This window comes from Anas platyrhynchos, chromosome 2 (assembly GCF_047663525.1).
Source record: "Anas platyrhynchos isolate ZD024472 breed Pekin duck chromosome 2, IASCAAS_PekinDuck_T2T, whole genome shotgun sequence".
NCBI lineage: Eukaryota > Metazoa > Chordata > Aves > Anseriformes > Anatidae > Anas > Anas platyrhynchos.
Window position 1 is genome coordinate 48,096,302 of NC_092588.1, and position 27,768 is coordinate 48,124,069.

The 27,768-nt window shown below is 36.4% G+C and overlaps 1 protein-coding gene across 4 annotated transcripts in view; it reads right to left on the minus strand.

Annotated features, from left to right (window-relative positions):
- ST18 (ST18 C2H2C-type zinc finger transcription factor) overlaps positions 1-27,768 on the minus strand; it is a 173,166-nt gene that overhangs the window by 35,428 nt on the left and 109,970 nt on the right. For all 4 annotated transcript variants that reach the window (XM_027452092.3, XM_072034685.1, XM_027452096.3 and 1 more), the window contains 7 exons: positions 17,165-17,355; positions 12,103-12,900; positions 9,155-9,289; positions 7,270-7,360; positions 5,115-5,219; positions 3,507-3,712; positions 67-278 (listed from right to left, as the gene is read on the minus strand). In XM_027452092.3, coding sequence (XP_027307893.2) covers positions 67-278; positions 3,507-3,712; positions 5,115-5,219; positions 7,270-7,360; positions 9,155-9,289; positions 12,103-12,900; positions 17,165-17,355 — 1,738 coding nt within the window. The remainder of the gene's footprint in view (positions 1-66; positions 279-3,506; positions 3,713-5,114; positions 5,220-7,269; positions 7,361-9,154; positions 9,290-12,102; positions 12,901-17,164; positions 17,356-27,768) is intronic.

Consider the following 27,768-nt stretch of genomic DNA (forward strand, 5'->3'; position numbering starts at 1 on the left):
ATGAAAGACAGTTTATTCGCACAGTTCAGTAGCTAGCACACCCTCCAGGTTCTTGGACTACCCTACCTTGGCAGACAGACTCTGTGGTTTGTTGGAGAGGATCTCTGCTGCTTCCCTGCAGCGGGTGGAAAGGTTCAGGATAGCAGCAGCTGCTGCTATGTGGGTGTCTTCACTACATTGACCGTAGCTATAAGAGTTGGCATGGCAAGGGCTCTGTGTGTGGGCGCTAGCACTAGGCAGTCGATTAGAAAATTTCACTGGATTTGAAAAATGCTTTGCTGTTGAAGAGAGATTTGATTAGCAATTGCATATATGTGATTTTTCCCATTAAATAGTCTTGTTTCTCAGACTACAATTTTATACATTAAAATATTCAAAGAATACATTTAAAACAATTAATTTCCTACTGGTTCTAATGGTTTTCTGTAAAAGTGGCTTCAGAAACATGTTAATTTAATTTTTAGCAGAAAAATAACTTTGTTATATACACATTTTTGAACCAAACATCTGAGACTTTTACTAAGAATTTTCTCATTCCTTAGTCAGGCATTAAATGCAACAATGTCTAAGGAAAGACTGAACAAATATTAATGCATTATGAGTCATGACCTGATGACACTGATTGACAAATGCAATTGCAAATATATCCTTATAAAGGCTTTCTCTTAGAGCTCTACGGTGTAAAAAAATAAAATAAGTGACTTGTCCAGTCTTTCCTAAAACAACATTGCTTACCTTGCTTAAATTACCCTACTTAAATTAATAACTCTGTTATTTAAATCATTTTGTTCATATGAATAAGGAGAACAAGATCAGTTTCTTAAATGTACTCCAAGTCATAGAAAAACTTTACCTGTTAGGAATATTCAGTCTTGTTTATGTGGAAACTTCAGTAATTTGTCTATTTTTCAATCAATTAAAAACATACAAACAAACAGAACAAGCAAAAAAAAAAAAAACAAAAAAAAAAAAACAACCCTGAAACAACCAACAATGAACATTCAGAATACAAGTAGTCTTAGCTGACCTTTTTATGTTGGTTATCATTTGGAATAAAACACAGATTCACTAGGCTAGAGGTCAGTTAAGAATGAAGAACTAGCAGGTGAACAGAAAAGCACTTTCACAGACAAAAGTGGCATTTGTGGATCTGTTTTCTCCTCCATCAGCAGCACTTACTCCAAAACAGGTAGAAAGAACTCTGCTCTCTGTTCTGGATTTTGGAGTTTAAGATGTCATTAACTGTTGCTGCAAAAACACAGCACAATGATCTCAGCCCTTAGTAAGCAATAATAATTTATTTTGTCTGTAGCTCTTCCAGTGTCATACAAAGACAGAGTAAGCAAAATCCAATTTCTCAGCCTACACCCAGATACACCAAGAACATTTCTGCATATAGCCATCTGCTCGCTACATAAAGATCTGAGCCCCAAGGCTCAGATCCCTTTGGATGTTGAGCTTTGGACAAGTGTATTTTAATGATAAGACCTACACAAGACATTCAAGAAATCTTTCCTCAAACTTGGGATGCTGTACAAGAAATGCTTGTTTGTGTGCACTGACTGTAACTGAATGCCATGTTTATTTTTTCTAAATACTAGCGTCAGTAGAAAATTCATAAGGACTTCATGATTCAGCTTTCTCTTTCTCCAGTGCAAATGAAAAAGGATTTCTATCCTGTCTATCCTATCTTTTTTATACCTTATCTATTCTGTGAAACTATAGGACAAATAAAATGATCTTCATTTTTAGCAGTTACTACATCTAATTTGAAAACCACCCTAAAATACAAAAACAAAACAAAACAAAACAAAAAACTATGAAGGATGCCTGTTTTGTCAACAAACCAAGTTTATAAATGCAGAATCCACAGAGGACTAATGATGTGTTTTTGGCTAGCTACATATTTACATAGGATGCTGAACCGATCTCTAAATCACAGCTTCTTATTGCCAACTTTTATTTTTCTGTACACTCACCTGCTCTTTTATTTTCACCTTTCCATTTAAATAATAGCTATACACTGTAATCTTGCAAGAACAACTGGCTGTAAACTTCAATCCTGATATACATTATACATAAATTGCATATGTATAGATTTGCATTTGTATAAAAACATTTCAATCATTTTTCCTTGAAATGAACCTGTGAAATAGACATGCATCTGTGCAAAGAGACAGCTAATAGAGAATATTCAATTTTACAAACAAAATTGGAAAATCTGCCACCCAAGAAGCTGGCAATGCACATATTTGCTTACATCTGAACAAGCCTGTTTTCCAGGCCAGATAAATATCTGCTTTTCATTTGGAATTTTAAATGAGGTATTTATACATATACACAAATACATAGATACCTCCATATATACATGTATATATATATATATAGTATATACACATTCAGAAACTTACAGAAATAAATACAGACTTTATATATATATATAATATATTATTTGAAGTATATTATGCTGTATATATGTATATACACATATTAAAATTTTCTGCTTTTCTGTTCACCTTACTATGAAAGTTCTCCTTCCTTGGTTTAAGTGAGATGTGATTTAATTTTTTTTCTTTTTTTTTTTTTCTTTTTTTCCCATGAGCAACAACAAAAGCCAGAAGAGAATCTTCTGTCATATTGCTTTGGATTTACACTGGTCTAAACCTATATATGGTGCAATTAATCTATTTTATTCCGTTTCCTTTGTGGAAACTGAACTGTTTGTTTCTTGAAACTAGAGTATGTTATAATGGTCAATACAATGGCAGAATCTTGCTGAAGTTTGCTAAGAAGATTGTGAAGAGTATCTGCAGTAAATAATCCCTGTTCACACACAGCATCTCATTTGTACAGAGGATTACCTCAGGAAATCTGTAGTTGATGCAAGCAAGAGCACCTTGATAACAATTTGATGTTATCAAGGTTATGTCTGCATTACAAATACGGTGTAGTACAGAAATATGGGAGATCAAAATGAATTAAATATAGGCCTCAAAGTAATGCAGCTGAGGCATGCGGTCATCTAGGAGGAAGAATGTGTATGAATGAAGTGCCCTTTAAAACTTAACTTGGATTTCTCTTATTCTGCAATTCATAGTATCTTATGCAGACACATTCCATGGGACTTCTCATGGCAGCATGCTGTTACATGAGTAATGATATCACAATTTAATCAAGGAGAAAAGTAACAGATAAAATGTAAATCATTCTTTTTCATTCCCCTTTTCCTCTGATAATCACTTTTAAAAGAAACATCAAAAAATAAACCAGATGGTGGTCTTATTTAGCATTCTAGCAGTCTATATTTAGTAAATTAGTGCTTATATATAGCATTCTGGCAACAAATGGTTAAAATGTTTTCTCCAAAGACTTTTTGAATTCTGTAAGTTTTAAGCCAAAGAAGCAAGCAATAACAGATAAAGAAAAATTAAAATAATAATAATTATATATATATATATATAAAGCCCGTTTTCCAAGAGAGAATGGAATTTTACATTCAAGCTTACATTCAAGGAACTGGGGTGTTTTTCGTCCTTGCACCATGGGTGCCATTGTGCGTTTGCCAAAGACTTGTGCATCAAAGCTGGCATAATCAAATGGTACTTTCCCAAACTTCTCCTTTTCTTTTGTGAGGGTAGATCTGGAGGATGTGACTGGCTGTGAAGTTCTGTAATTGTACTGAGCTACCTCAGGCTGCTTAGTTAAATTTGTGCTGAAAACAGAAGGAAGAAAAAAATGAGGAAAACAAGAAAGGCAAAAGAATATCTAGGTTACATTTTACTGAAAAGTATGATACAGTTGCATCTTGGTATCAGAAAGTGTGTTGATTTTGCATGTAAAACCTACTGGTCGATGAGTACAAGAAAAAAATTATGTAAGTATGGCTGACCTAGTAATTCAAAGCTGTACACAGAAATATTTCTAGCATACTCTAGTAACGTTGCAGACAATTTACAAGGAGGATACCACCAATTTGATTCTAGATGACCATTGTAGCATTATGTTTCTTTTTTTTTTTTTTTCTTCAAAAAATTTTCTGGATTTTTGCAAGTCACAAAGGACTTGTAGTGTTATGGATCACTATTGTTCACACTTTACTATGAAGGAATATGGTATAAATTTAATATAAGATGATCTAAAATAATTGCTTCTGCTATTTGGGGTGAAAGAATGATTTACAGTGTGTTATTCCATTTAGTTACTGTTCAGTAACTACTTGTCTTTAGTAATTTCCTAAGGACTTTTCATATGTAGAGTTAAGGCACGTGCAATTGGCAGACACATGGACATAATATTCTGTAATGGCTCTGAAGGAACCATTAGAGCTGATCATGTCAATAATCCACAAATTAAAGTGTCCCCAAATAGACCTGAATATAATAGGTTGTAATGGTTGTGGTGCCAATGATGTGCAAATTATGCATGTCTGTAGGGTCCATATAACTCTCAACAAAATACAATCACAATAAAAATGTTTCCTCTTTTTGATGCCATTGTATAAAAAATAAATTAAACTAATTAAACCAATAAACTTAAAATAAAGAAACTCATAATATGAATTAATCTAGAGTGGGGAAACTGAATAAGCAGAGTTCTCAACCCTTTCAGATAACTGTAATAACAATACAACCTGCTACTTGGAATCACTGGAAGATGCCTCTGAAAAGAACCACAAAACAAATGAAGGCTGTGCTACTAGAAGTGCAATAAGGTCAAAGAGATCTTTAACCATGTTCCAGTGGCCAAAATATTGCAACAATGGAAAATTTTGTAAGATGATTTAGAACATTTCAGCAGAGATAGCAGATTTGGTTTATGGGAGAAAGACATCTGAGAAACATTCATTAGGCTATTTGTATTGAAATAAGATTTAGTAGAATAGATCTGATTGCATTTCAAAAAGTATGCCTAGTATCTTCAATGTCAGCCACACTCACAAGGGCCAGCAGAATGCTGCTTGACAATTTTGACATATGGTCAATCTATTTACCTTCACAGTAGTTTATCTTGCAAAATTGAGTTACTTCTGTAGCCAAATAGGGTGAAAGACCCGAGGACTGATTAACAGTTTGTGCAGAAATACTTTGGTCAGACTAGATCATGAAGGCTCCTACCTGTGAGTCTGATCATGGCACTGTCCCACTTTTGGAGATTCAAGCTGGGTTTTTTCCTGGGACATTGCCAACTTTTCAGCTGCAGCAATTGGACAACCAGAAAGACTGTTTGAAAACAAGGTAAAGAGAAGAAACAAAAAGAAAAAAAAAAAAAACTTTAAATGAAATTTTAATTAAATGAAACATACTGCAGAACCCAATGGCTTCGAATTTCTCTGGGGCTTATTCATTTATTGGAACAGCAGCTGGTATTTCAGGTTAGATTCATTTGTCTTTTGTTCCTTAATGCAAAACTCTGAAATCTGCATATTTGAGGTGATCTGGAAACTGAAATGTTTTGTGGCTGGAAAATCACTAGTATGTTTTATCCAAATGACAACTACTTTAACAACTAAACCATGGATATAAGCCTCCTAATGATTAAAAGGAAAGTGGATTGATGGAAAATTAACAGATGTATGTGAACAATGACTGTTAACAAAGTGCACATTGTGTCATTTTATTTCAGGTTGTGCTTGCTTTCTTCTTCTTCTCCTCCTTCTCCTTCTCCTTCTCCTTCTCCTTCTCCTTCTCCTTCTCCTTCTCCTTCTCCTTCTCCTTCTCCTTCTCCTTCTCCTTCTCCTTCTCCTTCTCCTTCTCCTTCTCCTTCTCCTTCTCCTTCTCCTTCTCCTTCTCCTTCTCCTTCTCCTTCTCCTTCTCCTTCTCCTTCTCCTTCTCCTTCTCCTTCTCCTTCTCCTCCTTCTCCTTCTTCTTCTCCAACTCCTTCTCCTTCTTCTTCTCCTTCTTCTCCTTCTCCTTCTTCTCCTTCTTCTCCTTCTTCTTCTTCTTCTCCAACTCCTTCTCCTTCTCCCCTTTCTTCTTCTCCTTCTTCTTCTTCTTCTCCAACTCATTCTTCTTCTCCTTCTCCTTCTCCTTCTCCTTCTCCTTCTTCTCCATCTCCTCCTCCTCCTCCTCCTCCTCCTTCTCCTCCTCCTCCTCCTCTTCCTCTATCTCCTTCTCCTCCTCCTCCTCCTCCTCCTCCTCCTCCTCCTTCTCCTCCTTCTTCTCCTCCTCCTCCTTCTTTTTCTCCTTCTTTTTCTTTTTTCTATTTGCTTTATTAGAACATGTTTTATTATCTTATTCATGGTTTGCTTATGATACAGCTGATGTGCTACAAAGTGGACTGGGGATTTGAAACAGGAAAAACAACGCAAAATAATTGATGGTTCCTCATGTATTTTATACATAATCTTTTGGTCCCATTAAAACTTGATGGTATCTTTCTGTATCAGAGGTAGCAACAGAGTGTGATAATACTTGATTTTGGTGCACTTTTACAATAACCAATTAGTCAATCAACACAGCAACAGAAAACGGAAATTGCTCAAAAATTCAGTTGAACAAAGACATTTTTGACTATTTTTCATCTCGAGTTTGGTCATTAGATTGACAATATATTATTCCAGATGAATGGCCCTCCAAAAGAACTATAACGGAATATTTTGGCTTGCTGCCTCCCAGCAGACAGCAATGCTGACAGGAGCCATGCTGACAACAGTGGCTTCAGTTCTCTGCCTCACCTGCAGCCCAGCTGTGATTCCCCAGCTGCATATCTGGAAGGCTTTCCTCTATTTTACTTTCTCCCTGCAGGCAGAAAGTTAAACAGACAAGAGTGTTCCAAGCAGGAAGATGACATTCCTGAGGCTTATAAATGGAGTTCATTTTTATGGGGATTCTTAAGTGTTGCCCTTAAAATTTCCTGTTTTGCTAAAACAGAATGTGCCTTGATGGGAAGTTCTTGCCAAAGACTACCGTGTCAGTAATGCAGAAAGAAGAGGCTTTGGTTTCCATTGGGATTACCAGTTGTAGCAATAGTAATGGATTTGTTTATTCCTACTTCTTTTATGTGATGGTGTTTCACTGTGAACACTGTGATAATATAGTTTGAAATCTCATCTGTAAAAAAGAATAGTGGAATTTTCTATCCTCAGTACTGAAGCCATTTTTTATATAATAAAATTAAACACAATTATCTTCTTATAAATAATACAGACTTCCCTTGCTGTTCGTAGACATTCTGCAATCTAGTATATAGCATATAATTCCAAGACATGACCACCAATTTATTCATGAGTACGTGCTAGATTTTAAGGAGACAGGAACTGTTCAAAACTACCTTCTGTGTGTGTTGCGATTGCTGTTGACATGTCCTCTTCCAGTGCATCCTGGAGTGGGACACTTTAAAACATTTTCATGCATGGCAAGAACTAAGGAAGAAAAAATAAAAAAGTGATAATAACATATATCAGTGAATATATATATATACATACATTAAAAAAGAAGAGCATTTCTTTTTCAGACTCAGAAGATTCTCTATTCTGTCACATTTTGACCCCAGAAGAAGAGAAGTGAAGGACCTACAGTGCAGCAAGACCATTGACTCGAACATATATTAGTTTACTGCTATGTGTTTGTAGTGTGGCTTCCAAGATGCACACCATCTTTTCTAGTGACTTCAAAAAAGCAAAAGCAGAAGTTAGCAAGGATGTTTCATCATGAAGTCCCTAGCCCTCTGGTTCACACACCATTAAGACAGTAAATGAAAAAATGGAGACCATAGAGGAGTCATAGGCCCCGTAGTTGGGCTACTTAGCTGGAGTCTCCCTCTGGCTCAGGGAGGGCAAGTTCTTAGGTACAGGAATGATTTTCATGCCTTCTGCCTTGTAAGATGATCTGTTCTGAGTATGCCTCTTTGAACCCTGATAATTTCTGATCATCTGCCCTGTGTTCAATCTACTTTAGACAAATTGATCATATCCCCAAATAGCAGTTTACACCCTCAACAGTGATTACAACCTGTTGCATGAACATTTCTTATGCCCTTGCATATGAATTATCTTTACTAAGAGTGATGCCTGTGTAAAACAAAACATCTTTGTATGTCTCCCCTCATGACTTCAATACTGCATTTCCCCCCTTTGGGTGAACAGTACTTCAAGAAAACTGATCGTTCAGTCAACTGGTTTGTTCTATAAAAAAAACAAAAAAAAGTGGTTACAGATATATATATATATATATTTTTTTTTGGTCAGCAGGACAAAACGTATCTGGTTAGAAGTGTGAAAATCAACAAGGACTTATTAATTTTAACTTTTTAAGAAGTTAATGCTGCTAGAGCCTTCCAAATGCAGCAGCCTGCTTAACTCAGCAGACATTTCCATAAATACAGTTTAGTACCAGATTAAAAAAAAATAAAAAATAGACCTGCAGTTAGAAACAGAACAGCAGTAAAGTGCAACTATCCTTTAATGTATTGTTATGCATGCCACCACAGAAAACAATCTATGTTGTTTAAACAACTAATTTCACATTAAGTTTTGGCTTATTATACAACAATGCATTGCATCACATTGAAGGATTACACACACAAACCAGGGCAATCAGATCAGCACAGTTAGAAATAAATAGGGAAATTCAGGCTAGACTGGCCATACCAAGGTTAGCATGCTACAGTCCTAGGGGAGTGACTTGCTGTGGACCACTGTTGTGATATGCTGATGAAAGTAACTTCTTCGAGCTCAGTGGTAAGAAGGTCACTCGAAATATCTCTGTACGGCATGCCCAGGCCTCTTAAGTTAGCAGCAATGTGAAAACAGCAGCCTCAGTGGGTGATTACAGCAAATCAAGTCAGAGGCCTGAAGCAGACAGGTAATCTCTGTTCTCTGTTCCTTACATGCAGCATACAATATTCATAATGCTACATTATGCAGGTCTTTCCACAACACGGGGATAGTTTGGCTCTGATCTTGTTCTTCCCAAGATAAGATCTGGTGGATCTTATCAGGACACCAGATAAGTCTATTGCTATTTGTAGTGTGTCTGATAAGTAGTGAGTGAACTTCACAAGTGTGGGAACTAGGACCATGGTCAAGAGCTGGATGGCTCCTCTCAAACTCATTCTTCATTCTCCCTGAGAAAAAGAACATTTCTTTTCCAGCATGAGTACCCAATACCAGGCCAGATACAGTTCTGACTCTGGACTTCAGGTTGATGATACTCACTTTCTAGTGGTACTCTAACTTTATGTGGACAGCCTGAGAGACTGCGGTGGTGGGGGTACAGCCCAGTCACGTGCCCTGTGCCATCACATCCTGGGATGGGACATTTGGTTTCTCTCTTTTCAGGCCTGGGTGAATCTGCAGAGAAATCAGATAAGGACTTTGATTGGTTTTAGACCCTGCCTACAGTAAGCTGAGTGATCTTATCAGGATGTTAATATCTATTTTGTACTTCAAACAATATTCATACACAAAGTTTTAACAGATTTAGGTGATTTCAGCATCTTTTTATTTTTATTTTTATACTGTGTGCTCCCCACTCCCAGTACACCATTTATGTCATAAACTGTATAGCTTTAGGACTGTGGTATCATTTTTTCCATTCAGAACCTCAAAGAGGACAGAAGCCACAATCCAATAAGCCAGAAAACTGGCAGCAAGATCTAAAAATGAATGAATAAATAAATAAATAAAAAACAAGAAACAAAACAAAACAAAACCACAATCTTTTACTCTGTTAATGTCAGGCTTCAGGAATCTGGGACAACCAAATAAAAGATGAGGTGCAAAGCAAACAAACAAACATAAAAGCATTTCAACCAGAAGCCATTCCTTAAATATCACAAATCTGTAGGCTGTAGCTTCTTTGTTAGGAAACTGAATACATGCCACTTTACATTTGAGAGGCAAGGCAAGCAGCTCCCTCTGGTACACAAGGCAATGCCTCTTTGTGGAACAACCCACAATGACAGTGAAAACATGGAGCAGCCGATACCCTTTCAAAGGCGAGGTCTCAGCCCAGCCCCAGAGCTACCACTCTGTAATGGCCACAGTGCATCCCCAGTTTTGTTTTCAAGCACCTAGAATTGTGCAAGAAGCACTGGTCGGAAAGCCTTCATTTGATTTCCAATGCAGGATCAAAATTCTGGGTGAGAAAGGAATGAATTCTGGTCCAGAAAATCTCTTGTGAGAAATCTGCAGGAGGAAGTGGCCGCATAAATTGCTGAGGATGGTTTTAGCTCAACCTGTGATTGGCTGCCAACAGCATTCAGTGCTGGGGGAGAAAACAGCCGCAGCCAGCACAGGGAGCAGCCTCCTTCAAGCTCATTTTGTTGGACTGCAAGGTAGGACATGCTCAGAGACAGGATTGACAGAGACAGCTGAGGGTTAAAATTCTTGGCAAGACTTTAGTTAAAAAAATAATAATAAAAAAAAAATAGGGAGGAAAGAAAATAGATGGAACATCAACAGAAGACTACATGTTTTTTAGAATCACTGCGAATGTAAAGTGCTGCAGTGGTGGACAGAAAATAAAGAGGGACCTTAAAATATGATTTAATTTTTTCCCCAGTAATTGGAAAGGTTTATCATTAAAAAGATAGGAAAACGTAAATTTAAGCCATGTTTTTCTGATGTAGCATCCAAGAAAGAAAATTAAGAGCTGATGGATCTGATAGTGGATTTTCAGCACCAGAAATAAAAAAAACAGCTAATTATGTAAAGTGAAAAAAAAAAAAATGCCTGGTGCTACATTGACTAAAATCATACAGTGTTTATACAGCCTGAAGAAAGCCTAGCTTGTTCCTCCATTAATGTAACTTCTGAACTCACCTGCAAAATATGGCTAATAACAATATGAACCAAAATCAGGAAGGGCCAAATTTTGCCATGCTTACCATCATACCCCCTTTCTATGTGTGCTGTGAGAATGTCATATTTGTCACATTGACTCCAGTATGAACTCTGGTAAACAAAGCTGATCTCAGCATAAAAAAAAAAAGGTATCTGCAAAATTCTGTCATATATTACAGTAATCTGAGCAAATAAAGGTTAATATAGTTTTACAAGGAGGTAGACTAACACCTTGCATGTACAACTAATGGAAAGACTCAGACAGAAGAATAAGATGGACGATATGCATTTTCTGCCTGAATACAACAGAAAATATGTATACTTGCAACTGCTAAATAAAATGGTCAGTTATCTTACACAGTAAAATCTTTAGATAACTAAACTACTCTAATATTTGCAAATGCCACAGAAGTAAATACATGGATTCTAACATAATGCTCTAAAGCGTTAAAAGTAACTTCAGAAATACCAAAGTAAATCTATTTGTTTAACAAAAGCAGAAATTGCAGCAATGCTGGGGTGACCTTACTATATTTGGAAGCCAAAAAAGGAAAAGTGAAAAGACAGATGAATATATTGTTACTTACTACAGCAGAAAATGTGCTTATAAAATGACATCTTTTGTCATTCTGTAAGAATTCTCAGTTGAGGATTTTCAAACCAGATAACCCAGTTTACAAATCAAACACAAATCTTTTAAATCTCCACTTCTGGAAGCCCAATTAGATGCTGAAAACGGAGCAATGTTCCTGCAGCTTCGTAGGAAGTCACAAAGCACCAGAAACGATAAAAGATTTTGGAACTTACTGGTAATTCTACTGATGGTGAATGAGGCAGAAGAGCACGGCATGTGCTTTCCTGGCTGTAGTAAAATGTAATGTTGATACATGAAGTAGACAGAACTCGGAAAACACATGGCTTAGGAATTAGGTGGTATGTATGGAAGAGGCCAATTTTTCACCCTAACCTTTCCTTAAGCATGGTTTTAATGCCTTCTTTTTTGGCTGCTGAAATTCAGGAGCTCTGTGGAGGAGGAAGCGGAGGAGGAGGAGAAGGAGGAGAAGGAATGTCAGTGCCAGCTACAGAGCCCTTTTAGTAGCCATTACTGATCATTTCACATAGTGGTTTGGCAGGATGCCAAGTACCCAGTGTTTAACCTGGTTAGATGTAAGGCACTAGTGTGAAGGTACGTAATTAGCAAAATTACCAGCTAAATTCCAGATTCTTTACTGCTGCTATAAAACCTAGCTCAGAATCCTTTATCAGTCACAGGATAAATGCTTAAGCCATTAAGAACAGCCAAAAAAATACTTCCTTACGTTTGTTGCTAAATAACTGTCTCCCACCAATGTCAATAACTTTGGTTTGTCTCCTTTCCCCTGCTAGATGCTCCAGGAGAAACCTATCCAGTTCCTTGTAGGTGCTGTGAAAAACATGCCCTTGCTCTGCCTGCAGAGCTATTGCTTCTTCTAGCAAACTCAAGTTCCCTTTTGTTTTGTCCAGCTCAACTGACATTTCTGTTGTTTCTGACAGGCACTCATTGTCATCTTCTTCACTTTCAGGGAATGCATTCTGAATTCTCTTCTCAAAAGGATCTGGGTGAGACTCCTGGGGTGCTCTTAGCTCTGTTTCTGAATCACAAAGTATTTCACAAGGACCAAATTCTACCTCTTCCTTCTTAATTTCTGGGACTTCCAGGATGCTAGGTTGATTACACTCTACAACATATTTCTGAGTTAGGTGGGGTTTTGCACTAGCTTCTTCTGAGAAATTTGAGGAGCTGTCCCACTCATTATCCATGATTTCAGAGTTACTTTCATTTTCCTCAGATGAACAATATTTGGGGTCAGAAATAACAGTCTTTTCCTTTCCTTCAGCTGAATTAATCATATAACATTCATCAGTGTCATCACTTTCTGTTTTTAGAGATTGGATACCGCTATCATTTAGATTTTCTGTCACTGCTTGAGTGGGTGCATCTTTTGCTAATTTTCCCATGTTCATCAAAGACTTGGCCATGGCATCTTGATAGCTCGAATAGTTATCTTTTCTTTGACTGGAATTTTCTTGCCCACCCGAATGAAGAGTTTCCTCAGATGGCTTTGGATTCCTGTCCTCTATATATTAAAAAAAAAAAGAAAAAAAAAGAGAGAGAGAGAGAGAAGAGGGAGAGATGAAAATACATAAGAATAACTGCTTGTATCTTCTAGAAAACTCTGAAATGATTAAATTCACCAAAGCTGTATTTGACATGACTGCTTGTACCATCAGGAAAAACCCTTCTAAGATTGTATCTACTTTATATTATTTTTCCAAAGCTACATGCAAAATAAATATGTTACCATTTTTTGCTGATGGTAAAGATATGTATTGTTTTAGAACACACAACTTCATTTTATAAATATACATGTATACAAATATATATGTATACAAAGTATACATATATACAAACATACTATATATGCACAATCTATTTAATCTATGCATATACACATACAAGCACATGCATTTAAAAATTCCTCTAATCTATTTTCACTTTTCTTTCATCTAAGATTTCCAAATATTTTCTCAAAATAGATCCTAATTACTTTTTTAGTCCCATGAAAGACCTTGGTGGAAAAACCATCAATACTTCAAAAAGGGCAAGCTCCTGGTCACCATTGCAATTGCCACATTAAGTGATATATCAGGTCATGCACAGGCAAACAGAAATGGTTGTTATGTACAGACTCATAAAGGACTTGTTAAAGACACCACTGAAGTGCATCCTGTCTTTATAAACATCTTTCTTCAGAAGAAAAGCAGCAGCCAGCAGGTAATAGAGGCTGCATGTAGGAGAGGTGGTCGGTGAGGAAGACAATATGCCTTTTGTATCTCGTTTAATTTTTTATAAACATTTCCTCTGACAAGGACACTCAAAAATACATCTCCATCATCTTCCTTTCTGGTAATTATCTCTCTAAAATCAACACTGGTTTGCCAGGATCAAGTAAATATTGCCATAGTAACTAAAAGCATTTTTGGATGAAGGGAAGAATTTAGTCACAACACTAGCCCCTTCAATAATGCTGATTATAGGGTACATTCTTTTGTTGGGATCTATTCAACATAAACTGAAAAATTTAACATTTTACTTCCTAGAAAGGAGGATGAATAAACAAGTACAGACTATTTCCCAAGATGTATCTGTTCTCTCCTGAATCAGAAGAACTCCAGGTTTAAATAATAAATTAAGCATAGTCTAAAATGCAAATGAGGTTTCTCTCCATAACACAGCAAGCTATTAAGAGAAAGTGTAAAGGGTTATGATAATTTTAAAGTATTATGAACTACAGAAAACAAATAAAAAGCATTTTCAGTGAATATGTCCAATTCATTGAACTATTCTCTCAATCCACTTAACTACCCACATGTGTACAATAATGATTTATAGACATTATACCTAATTATGCATATTTGGGCTGTGTTAGAGTGCCTAACAAAAGCTCTAGAAAGCAACAATTACCTCTGTTGCTTAGCTACATAGTTTAAAATATTCCTATTAAGTGCAGATTATTGTGGAGGGGAAAAGGGGGACAAAAATGCACATGTGCACCACAATGCATTTCACTTTACTGCTGCCAAACTGTTAGCATTTTGGGTCATTTCCAGTTTACATAATTGTTTGGTTCAACTGTTTGTTATATGTTAAAAGAAAATATTGATTAATTCTTATTCTTCTTCAGAAAATTGGGCTCATGCAGGGAGAGGTGGCCTTGTGCACTGTGTGCATAAAGTTATGTTTTAAAAAAAAGTCTGTAAACCGTAATGTAACTTTTTAGCAGCTGGTCCAGTACCACACACATTGCAGTATTCTGAATAAAGAAGTCTGTTGTCTTTCACATATCAGCAAGTAAGAATGATGATTTGGCTCTCTAACAAACTTCAGTTAAATGGGTTTTTATTATTTACTTTTCTGCCATTTGGAGAAGAACACAATAACATCACTAGGTTACTTCAAGAATTAAGTTCTAGTTTTAAAAGTCTTTCCACCCTTCAAAACATAAACAAAACAAACAAACAAAAAGCTTGATAATAGTAAAAGATATTTTTTGATTATTTTTCTAGGTGAAAGATGAAAAATAACATAAAAGCTTCATAACAAGGTGTTTGCTCCTTAAGTCATCACAATTGATGCTAAAACTAGGAGTTTTTTTAAGTTAAATCTCTTAAAATTATTGTTGAACCAGTCTTAATGGTACAGCTCTCTCAGCTTTGCTTTTCACTCTATAAGCTCCAAATTTACTTTAAAAAATAATCAAAACTCCGTTTAGTTTACAGTTGCATCAATGCACAAACTGAAACATTAACAGATGCAACAAGAATTATGAATTCACAATTAAATGAGCAATTTTACAGTAAGAAATTAAAAATAAACTTACATATCCAGATCAGTTTTATGCTCTAACTGAGGTTTGTTTGTAACTACTTTAACTAGTAATAGTTAAATAGTAGTACAAAAAGAATAGCTCATATTATCAGTGACATAAGCAGATTGGGATAATTCTAATCAGTGCCAAATAAAGATTTCTGAATTATTTTTCTTTTCTTTTGACTGAATAGCTGAGTGTAAATAAGGTTCTCCTATGCTTATGCAAATAGACCTGGGCCAACACCTGCCTTTTAATAAATAAATAAATAACTTAGTTTCATCTGTATATGGCGTAAGTTCTACCTGTACAATCATCAAAATGCTTTCCCTTCTGCAATTTTCCAATTTTCCCCATCTGTGAAGGGTACAGACATAAGGGAAAGAAAACCACATTACTGAGGGTGGCTCTGAATGGTCAGAAACCAGGGTGAATAACAAGAATATCTTAAACCAAAAAAAAAAAAAAAAAGAAGAAGAAAAGAAAGGAAGAAGAAAGAGAGAAAGAAAGAGAGAAAGAGAGAAGGAAAAAAGTAAGGAAAGAAGGAAGGAAAGAAAGAAGGGAGGAAGGAACCAGAATTTTTACTCAAATGTCAAATGGCTTCCCTTCAGATTTCTGATGTTAGAGGATAATTATATTCCTTACAGTCTAGACAGGCACTGAGATCTATGATGGTTTTTGTTTGATTAATTTAGCTTGGTAATGACGCAAAAAAAAAAAAAAAAAAAAAAAAAAAAAAAAGAGAGATTGGGTGTCACCTTATTATTTAATGCTCTGTTTGTAGTGGGAGCTCCCTTCTAGGCTTTCACACTGATGGGATGCAGATCTCTGGAAGAGACCCCCTAGAAGACTTATGAGTGTCAACTGTCTGAAATCTTTGCCATAAAAAAACAAGACATAGTACTCCACTGATTAAAATAGAACCAGGATTTGACTCTTTAATATGAAAGACAGTTGTCTTCTTCTACCTGTTTGTAGTTAGGAGGTCAGGGGTGAGGACAATTTGTTTCTAAGGAAATCTATTTAGAATGGATAAGGTCTAAATTCTTAATATCAGTTCTGTTTCCTTCAAAAATATTTGAGAAGTTTGTACAAAAAACAGGGCAAAGGGATAATAATATAAACCATTGTTAAATTCCTGTAATAACCAACAATTCATTCTGTTTTCACAGTATCTATGATTAGTAATTTTTCAGTCCCAGACCACTTTGTTTTTATCTTTATATTTGTCATCAAATGATGACCTTTCCCTTTAAAATACATGCAGCATAAACTCTATGGATTTCTCCTCACTTTCCTGAGTAACAATTTGTACAGGATGACATATACAACATCCATTTTAGTTTGAAATTTCTTGGCCATCTTGAATATATATATAAGGAAAGAGTCATAAAGATATGCTATATCTTTCCGTCTCTTCATCCTCCTCCATATTTTGTATTATACACATTGCAGAAGTTTCTATAAATTGTCAGACATGTTTGGCTTAGCAGAGTTGAAATAACAAGTATAAAAGTGCTGAGTCTAATAATCATGTCAAACAGAACACATGTAGCAGTCACATGCATGAAATTGCTTTGCTAAATGTTAAAGTCAACAATGTATTGCTAAGCTCTTTTTTTTTTTTTTTCCCCCTCTTAAGAGCTTGATATATTCCCATGAAAATCTGCTCTTCATAAATGTGTTTTTCTCAGTGGGGGCATAACCTTGTTTTTTGACAGAGCTAGTGGAGAAGCAGATGCTGCTCCATATCTGACCTGCTGCAGTAGTTGCCTGTCTGTGAGACCTACAAAGCATTTACTAGACCCCAGGAAGAGTTTGTACAAAATAATCGGATGGTTAAACCTAGACAGAAATGAGCCGTTCCAACTCCGTTACAAGCCAAATACATTTTGCATCCTTTCGAAAATACTGTTTCATAGCTCCGTTTCTGTGGAATACAGATTTCAGCAGAACCCCACTACATGACTACCTGGAGCTGAACTGCTTTCGAGGACACTGATATCTTCCTGTAAATCTGTCCTGTCTTCATTTTCTTCTTTGCATTCCAAGCTGGGGCTGTAGTGGCGGGGCTTCATTAACAGGGACTTCCTTTTGTTGACAGGTATGCCTGAAATCTGCTCTTCAGCTTTTCTCTTCTTAGCCATGGAGCATTTGTAGGCACTGCAATGATCAATGGACAACAATAGAGAAAAAAGTGGGAGAAGTGAGAGGTAAATTGTTTAAAGAGATACAACCATCCTTTAGTATATATTTCAATTATAAAGGAGAGGACTAACAAAATATTAATTCACATGATTAATTCACATGCAGTTTCAAGTTGTGTTTAGAGGATATTTAATGTTAGTTTATGTACTCGAGGTTCAGGACACAGGCAGATACACCATTCTTCTCATTGTTGCTGAAATCTCTTTGGGGAAAGGGGAATGAAGAGACAAAACCAAAAAAAAAAAAAGCCCGTAACTCAATACATTTAAACTTAAGTAAACATATGTTAATTTAAACTCTTCTATGCAGTAAAATACACCCAGGAAAAGATGAATGAAGATATAGGCTGGGCTTATGATCCAGAGAAACAGCTAAAGGGAAAAATACACTACCAGTTATAGCATCCCAATCCTTTAGCTTCATTATCTTTTCGCCAGTATGAATATTTTCTTGTGTACTTTGTGTTGCTGATCACAAAGTGATGAGGTTTTACTCATTCGTTTGATAACTGGTATAAAGTTAAGATTAAGATAAGCATGTGATTTAACAACCGGTTTTACTATTGTTGATAATAACTAAAAAGAGCCACACAGAATCAGGGTGGTGGGATACCATAAATTTTATACTTTTAATGTGGCATTTGTTTTTTTGTATTTTTATACCTAATGCAATCATCAGGTCCCATTCATGCTATTTAATTCTCCCCTCTTTATTACAGTGCTCCACACCCACCTGGGCTAACCCAATTGCAACATCATCTTGGAATATGCCCATTTCTTGTTATATACAAGTCCATGGGTTGTGACTGCTTAGGTATTTTGGTGCTGCTTTGAGTATTTTTTTAAACAAGCCAAGTTTTTTTTTTTTTTTTTTTAATTAGTATTTTGAACAAGCTTCATTGTCTTTTCTATAGGAAGAAGAATGTCAAAGCTGTTTATTATAAAACTGTGATGGGGAAAAAGAAAGCAAACTTTGACCAAACATCTATTGTGTATGACCAGAAAACATAACACATATTTGTGTCATGCTAATTTTGCAGATGAAAGGTGATATTTAAGTCTCCTTTAAGTTTCCATGTATTCACATAAGCTGGAAATTCAATCATACACTTTGAATTCAATTTTTAGACACTGCATGCAGTTCAACTACAGAAAATGTGTCAGACACTGTACCTTCAGAACATTTTTGCAATATGACTCTCTCTTTCAGTATCAGTCCCAAGCATTGGTTCCATTTCATTAGCTTCAGCCATAAGAGTCTAATTTTAGCTCTTCTTTGGCCACTATCTAGACTCTGGAAAGAGGTTTCACCAGAGAGTTCAGATTGGATATTAGGAAGAATTTCACCGAGAGGGTTGCTGAGCCCTAGAATAGGCTCCCTAGGGGAGTGGTCTCAGCACCAAGCTTTTTGGAGTACAAGAATTGTTTGGACAATGCTCTCAGACACATTGTCTGATTTTTGGGTGGTCCTGTGTGGAGCCAGGACATGGACTCTGTGATCCTTTTGGGACCCTTTCAACTCCGGATATTCAGTGGTTCTCTGATCCCTCTAAAAACTAGATATACCTGATAAACTGGGTGATCTAATCCCTGGAACAGGCCTTGCCCAGTCTAGCTGCCTAACTTATGGAAGAATGACATGAGAAGAGATGAGTGTTTTTTAATAAAGTATATTTTTAGCAGATTTGATTTTTTTTTTCCAGCTCTTACAAGTATTGGCCTGCATGTTAATTTGCATCTACAGATATGTAATAAAGCTTTTGTCATCATGCATCTAATCGGCATGGCATTTAGATGATACTTCATACAATACCTCACTAAAGAGTCCTGAACCTTCAACACCCTTTTTAAAATAACTTTATATGTAAGTGATTTTGCATGGATTTATTGTTTTCTCACACACAATATTCTAATAAATTTATGTAATATGAATTATAGTGTTCATATTATAGCTGTCAGAGATCAAAAAAACTACCTATATGAATCTGTGTAATCCACTCAATGGTTTCTCAATCTTAGGCACCCCCAGCATGCATTACAAATCTACAAAATACCCTTAGGTGTTAGGTTTTGCATTTGTCTCACTGACTTTGCTGTAAGATTTGAAAAAATAAAATAAAATCCATGTCTGCAGAGAACTCCTATTGGTTACAGATATTACAAGCTCAACAGCATAAATTAATCCTTCCAAGGTATCTTATGCGCAGTAAATTGGCTCAGGTTCTGATTGTTTTGGATAAAACCATATGACTAACTTGAACTTTTTGTTTTTTTAAAAATACCCATTTTTGGCTAAGCACCTTTTTGGCAAACCATTATTGCAAATATGAAAGACATGGAAATATGAAGATCTGCAGTTTGGGGGTGGGGGTGGGGATGTTAAAATTCTACCATATGTATCTTAAACACAGTGGATATTCCTCATATTCTGAACGCTCAAATGTTACGGGCATCTGCAACACTAACCATCTGATGTAGTTGAAAATATTACAGCTTCTCAATTATTTCTCTGTTTATTAATAGAGGATAACATGAATATCACATTAAAGTTCAGAATCACAACAGAGTAAGTGTCGCATTGGAAATGATGTCCATATAACAGACATCAGAGATGGATGTGGTGCAGATGAATATGCATAATTTGTTTCTAAGAAAGTACAATCAAGTGTTTCTTAATTCATAATTGTGAACAACAGTTCATACCATTCATGTTGTTTCAGGCAAAATGAATAAATGACAGATGTTTGAAAACACTTCACATGCTGTTGCTTTATTAAACAAAACCTTCACTAGATTTACCTTTGACTCTTCCTCATTTATTTGTCAAGCTTCAAATTTACCTCCAGTAGTTATCATACCAGTATTTAGAACAAGATGAATTTCCATTGTTTAAGTCCCCTTTGACAAAACTACAGCTGTTTCTCACACAAGCAAAATTAATATATTTTTAGAACAGAATTTCCAATTAAATCATCTAGTATGCCCTCTGGTGTAACACAGGTCATAGAACTTCATCTAGCTCTTCAGCATTAAACCTGTAACTTGTCTGACTATCATGTATATTCTAGTTAAGGTAAGGAAAAATGTAATCAGAAGATTGCTGCTGTGGGTTGGCACAGCAGCTGTTAAGGCCACTGGTATTTCACCACAACTATGAAGGATAGCCACAAACACAGACATCAGCAAATCACAGACAAGACAAGGTACTACTACAATACTACTGCCACCTACTCTCTGAAGTCCCATTTTGGGAAATGAGAGCACAAGAATCCCACTTGACTATAACTACCATGATCTGGCAGTAGCAGAGACAGCTTTGATTAAGGCTGCTTATATGACCTGACCCTGTGTATTCTTTTGGATCACAATGGAGCTTCACCTTCTGAAGAAAAGTAACTTGAAGTTCTGTTTTGGTAAAATTTCAGGCATCAGTTTTGCTCACAGTTTACAGCAGTAAACCAAAAATTGCTTCCTCAGTGTCAGAACAGGAGGCCTACATACAGATCTGCTGGAAGCCCATTGATCATTTTAGAAAGTTTCTCGTTACCTTATCCTTATCATATCTGTCTCTGTACATGAACACCACACACCCAGATTTCCTCTATAGTTCCCATCATTTTAAGATAAGTGAATACAAGAGTTGCCACTTTACATACAATCATTCTTGACACCTACCACAGGAGGATGAAAACAAAAACAGAATCACAGAATCACAGAATTTCTAGGTTGGAAGAGACCTCAAGATCATCGAGTCCAACCTCTAACCTAACACAAACAGTCCTCACTAAACCATATCCCTAAGCTCTACATCTAAACGTCTTTTAAAGACTTCCAGGGATGGTGACTCCACCACTTCCCTGGGCAGCCTGTTCCAATGTCTAACAACCCTTTCAATAAAGAAGTTCTTCCTAACATCTAACCTAAAACTCCCCTGGCACAACTTTAGCCCATTTCCCCTTCTCCTGTCACCAGGCAGTGGGAGAACAGGCCAACCCCCACCTCACTACAGCCTCCTTTGAGGTTTCTTAATAAGCGATAAGGTCGCCCCTGAGCCCCCTCTTCTCCAGGCTGAACAAGCCCAGCTCCTTCAGCTGCTCCTCGTAGGACTTGTTCTCCAGGCCCCTCACCAGCTTCGTCGCCCTTCTCTGGACCCACTCAAGCACCTCGATGTCCTTCTTGTAGCGAGAGACCCAAAACTGAACACAGTACTCGAGGTGTGGCCTCACCAGAGCCGAGTACAGGGGGACGGTCACCTCCCTAGCCCTGCTGGTCACGCTGTTTCTGATACAAGCCAGGATGCCGTTGGCCTTCTTGGCCACCTGAGCACACTGCTGGCTCATATTCAGCCGACTATCCACCACCACTCCCAGGTCCTTCTCTGCCTGGCAGCTCTCCAACCACTCATCTCCCAGCCTGTAGCTCTGCTTGGGGTTATTGCGCCCCAGGTGCAGGACCTGGCACTTGGCCTTGTTGAACTTCATGCAGTTGACCTCAGACCATCAGTGCAGCCTATCCAGATCCTCCTGCAGAGCCTTCCTACCCTCAAGCAGATCGACACATGCACCTAGCTGGGTGTCATCTGCAAACTTACTGAGGGTGCACTCAATGCCCTCGTCCAGATCATCGATGAAGATATTAAAGAGGATGGGCCCCAGCACCGAGCCCTGGGGGATGCCACTAGTGACTGGCCTCCAACTGGACTTGACTCCATTTACCACAACTCTTTGGGCTCGCCTATCCAGCCAGTTTCCAACCCAACGAAGCGTGCGCCAGTCCAAGCCAAGAGCAGCCAATTTCTTGAGGAGAATGCTGTGGGAGACGGTGTCAAAAGCCTTGCTGAAGTCAAGGTAGACCACATCCACAGCCTTTCCCTCGTCCACCCAGCGCGTCACTTTGTCATAGAAGGAGATCAGGTTCGTCAAGCAGGACCTGCCTTTCATAAACCCATGCTGACTGGGCCTGATCACCTGCTTGCCGTGCAAGTGCTGCATGATGACTCTCAAGAGAACAAAAACAAACAAACAAAAAAACACAAACCAAAAACAGTTGTTGCTTTTTTCCTAGGAAATGCAAATTGGTCTTCATAGGCCAGACAGAGATTTTTCAATGCCAGAAGAATATATTCTTGTGTTTGGCATTGACTGTTTATACTGTTGTTTTTGACTTTAACTGGAATCTACTAGTTTGCAAGAGGCAGTTTAAAGGTCTACCACTTACCAGCAATTCCCTTATTTCCCTTCTTTTCTACATTATAGTGCTTAAAAGTAAGAATGATTGATAATGGACACTGAGAATTTTACTACTATGAAAAGAATATATCTGTCCCTTTGTAACATTCATGGCACGTCGTTTATCATTGTCTTAAACTTTCTATTTCTTTCTTTTCCTTATGTGCATTCACACATACACACATGTACTTTAGCACAGATTTGTCAAGCTGTAGTTTGTCAAATGGTAAACCTATAATTTAGCTTCTCTATTACTCATCTCATAAATTCAACGTCTAATAGTTTTGTTGCTATTTATCAATGGTCTGCTTGTTGTCATGGAACACTGATTCAGCTGTCAAGGTTATTTGGTAATCTGAGGCTCATAAAACAGGAGAAGCTCTTTTTGTCATGAGCCCAAAGCCAATGCATACTTTTTCCAATTTAACTGTACTTAAATTTTATGAATAATTAATCATTTCAGTATTATTGATAATCAGAAGATTTTTTATTAGTATTATTTTTTGGTCAATGACAACTAGCAAAAACAATCTTGTGTCAGTTACAACATGATGCAAAAGATTAAAATCTAAGACCTACTTTCATGTGTTGAGGCAGGGACTGGTAGTACACAGACACAGTAGTGCACTGACTTCCCTTCACAAAGAAATGTTTCAGAAGAGAGAAGTTTTAAGAAATACTAACAATATATAGTTTTCCTACTGTTGAAAATTATAATTCCCATCTTCCAATCTTATCCTTTTTTTTTTTTTTTAATTGTTTCATCTAAGTGACTTGTTTTTCAAACCTTTAACCTGACCTTTACCCACTTTGTAGCCAGCAAAGATTTTTATTTATTTATTTATTTTCACAGCAACTTTTGAGCTGGAAAAGCAGGATAACAGATCTAAGAATGGCTATGGTTAGTAAAACTAGGGGCATGTTTAGTCTGATAAATAATCTTGCCAGCTGCTTTAGGTCTTGATCAAGCTTTGTTCACAAACTTTCAGATGCCTTGCAATGCTCTGGAAGTCAAATACTACTTTTTTCCTTGCAGGAGGAAAAAGTTGATATTCTAGAATTAAGGGACATACCACTCACAGCTGAACCAATATCTTACAAATGTCTGTTATGGTAAGATTTTCTTCTAAGAAATTTAAGACTGAAAAGGAACAGAAATTCTGAATGTCTCCTCACCTTGGTCCCCTTCTATGTCTGCTAGTTATCTACGGAACAGATAAGCTGGATTCTAACTAAATGTCTAGTGGCTTCCAAAGCCTCAGGATATAGCTATAGGTCTCTAATCCCCAAAACTCACACAAAAAGTCCTGAGCTCATTGTAAACTGATGATAATCAGGATAAATGATTAGCACTGAATACAGAAAAGGGACTTTTCTGTACCAGAAAAGATGGAAAGCAACTTTTTGCTCAATCTGATAATGACAGGATAAGGGGGAATGGTTTTAAACTGAAAGAGGGGAGATATAATTAGAGATTAGAAGGAAAGTCTTCACTCAGAGGGTGGTGAGGCACTGGAACAGATTGCCCAGAGAGGTTGTGGATCCCTGGAGGTGTTCAATACCAAGTTAGATGAGACCCTGGGCAACCTGATCTAGTGGTTGGTATCCCTGCCTGTAGTGGAGGGGGTGGAACTAAATGATCTTTAAGGTCCCTTCCAACCTGAGACATTCTATGATTCTATTATTCTATGATCTTCTCCTAGGACTGATCACATCTGTTGAAAAAACATTGATATTTATTGCATTGACTAAGAATGCTAGAGGCTCATGAAAGGAGCTGCAGTGTTGGACCCCAAAGAAACAGAGTGCAGGTTGTCTGATCACTGCAACTGAAAACCCTAATAAGTACTGTAAATTAAAGCAATGCCAGATAGATGAAAGCAGCTGGGGAGGAAGGTAGAGCAAGTTTTGCTCTGTTAAGTGGGATATGATAGTGCACTTACAGATGTTTTGTATATTAGTGAGTTTCTCCCTGAACATGCTCCAGCACAGTTTAAATGAAATGACAGTTCTATCTACCTAAAAATAATTAAAAATAATAAAGTAAGAAAGATTTAGGAATTTGGGGGTGTGGGAAAATTATCCAGAAACAACTGCTTGCTTTACAAGTTATAGGTGGCAACACAGTGACTAGCTGAAAAACTTCAAGGAGTAAGAACATGCAACTGAGAAAACTGTAATCAAAGGATGGGCTACAGTTTACTGACAATCTAAGACTGGATTAAAGCAGAAAAATACTCCAGCTGAGAATTCCTGAAAAATCATTTGGAATAGAATTCATCAGGTAAGAATAATTTTCTTCAATCAGCATTTTAAAATATTAAAATGTTCCCATTTAAGATGTTCCCAGAGCTTAAACTAATAAATTGTGCTTAAGAAAAAAAAAAAAAAAAGTTAATCATTTAACCATTTAGATTTGGTGAGTTGTTTTCACTAAAGCAGTGGTAGAAACTTGGAACTATAGCATGTCTTATCCCAAGGATAATTAAAGAAAATGGGAATGTTTCTAATTTATTAATATCACACACAACACACATATATATATATATATATATTTCACCTCTTTCTGTCTTTAGGAAACCCATACCTTTATTCTACAAGTTGTGTCTGTGAAAGGGACAGGATTTGTTCCTCTTCACAATCATCCCAGGGTTAAAGGGCTTTCCATAAATAGAAAAGGTTCCTGACATACCTGAGCCATGCTCTTTTTTAAAAATGTCAGAGTTGTGAAAAGTTCAGTCCAGGGCTGAACAAGATGAAAGGAATGCACATGAGGTAGAAATGGGAAGAAAGATAAAAGGGAAATTCATATTTATGGACACTAACGTAGAGCAAAATAACCTCAGCTTGGGGGTATAAAAACATCTGTATATATACACAAATGAAAGGTTTAGATAGGAAAAAGGAAACAGAACTGGACAGATAATATTGTGGAGAAAATATGGTATAACTGAAATCTGGCTGGACGATGATATTAAAAGATATATTTTATTTTAAAAAGACATGCAAGAAAAGCAAAGCTGCCACAGCCTTGTTCATGAAAGAGGATTTATTAGCCCCCATAAGAAGGGGCCAGGGAGAAATGGGTAATGGTATTGAGTCATTATGTACTGATCTTGGAGATGTTTCAGACAGTAAACTAAATGTTATAGGCCACCTGACCAAAAGAACAATTGGACTGTGAAATGACTGAGCAAATAAAATGAAGCACGCAAAGAGTGGAGCAATGGTAAATCAGCAGTAACATAGGAAAATGTATGCAGTTATGGTCGTCTACCCATGTCTCACAGTCACTGTGATACCTGAGGACCAGGATTTTGCCACAGACAGATTTTGATTAGAATAAGAACTCAAAACTTATTTATCATGCTCATGAAATCACTTTTTTTTTCTTTATTCTCTCCCTTCCCCCTGTTTTTGTTTTTTTTTTTTTAATCTACAGTTTACTATGTCAGTATGGTTCTCCTTACAGGAAAGGCAACTCTGAGAACAATACAGGTTCTAATTCTGTTTTCTCAGTTTCTTTTTTTACTTTTAAAACATTGTAGGATCATGAGGATATTCAGATTAAAAAAAATAATTAAAAAATGCATATAAATATTATAATTTAAATACTATGTTAATGAAGTGAATGGCTATTTCAGGGTGTTATTCTGTAGGTCGTTGATCAAGAATTCCATTTAGCTAGAGTTGTGGATTTGGACCCTTTTACAACAGATAACTTTTTTTTCTGTCACTCAGCAGAAGGCATTAGAACATACACAACTCTAAACTCATATGTATGGATAACATTTACTGTGTGCTGTTGAACACCGAAGTAGCAATGGGGAAGATAGCTCCTAGACTACATAAAATAATGTAAGTAAAAGTGTTAGTTCAAGGCAAGAAACATTATAAGATGCAATAAACTTTCAGGAAGGAAAAAGAATGCAAAAAAAATACTTTGACAGCCACAATTAAAGTGAAGTGAACTTGTCATATATTTTAAAACTATCAATTTCAGAAAAAACATACTGAAACTAATTATTGTAGTTTTTATATTAAATTGAGACTTTAAGAAGAAACACAGCAAAACCAAAACCAAATAAAACCAAATTAGTGAGAACAGTTTGCTAAATAGTTAAGTCAAATAACTATCAACCTCAGGATTACTTGCAACATGTTAATGTTATTGCTTGGGCATATATTATTTCTCTTCATTGAAACAATGATATTTTTTACAATGAAGTTTCAATTACAACTTGCAGTTTCATTTAAAGAATGATATTTCACAGAATCACAGAATCACAGAATTTCTAGGTTGGAAGAGACCTCAAGATCATTGAGTCCAGCCTCTGACCTAACGGTCAATTAAAAAATCTTTTATTTGATGTTCATTATACAACACTTACATAATTATATGCAAGCCACAACCCACTTAGCTGAACATTTGAAAGCAGAAAATCTGAGGTGGAAAACATTTAATTTTTGAATTTCTTTCTGTGTTTTTTTTTTTTTTCCTTGTTTAATTTTTTAGTAATATGGTTTAACAGTACTGAAAGAATAACATGTTTTTGAAGTATAAAACTGCATGGGGCTGCAAAAAAGGCAAAAAGTCTGAGGTCCCTCAGCTCATCAGAGCATTGGGAAAGGAAGAGTAGAGGAGAAGGAGAGGACAGGGAAAAGAAAAAGGACAGCACTACAGATTTCACAATTTGTGACTTCTTAAAGTGGGACTAGAAGGAAATGTGGGATGATATTAGACATGACAGTCCAATGAAGTCTTATTAACTGAGAGTGATTGACATATAAGATACAGGCATAAGGTTAGGTGAATTTAAACACTATTGTTTTTTTAGTTCTGTGACCACCATACACTTGCCTTTGCCTCACAATCAGTAGCATGTACTGATTGTTCAGTTTTTGCTAATTATTGCTGTTCAATATTTTCTATCAAACATCAATTTCAAAATATTTTTCCTTAGTAAAAAACATAGATTTCCAGAGATTATTTGTGCAAAGTACTGACTAGCATGCTAGTCTAAATTTGTTAAGAACCTAACACTGTCATCATAAAAGAAAAAGAAATAAACAAAATTTATTGAGAATTTTAGAAAATATGATTGATGATATCATGACAACTTTGATTATATCAGAAGTCA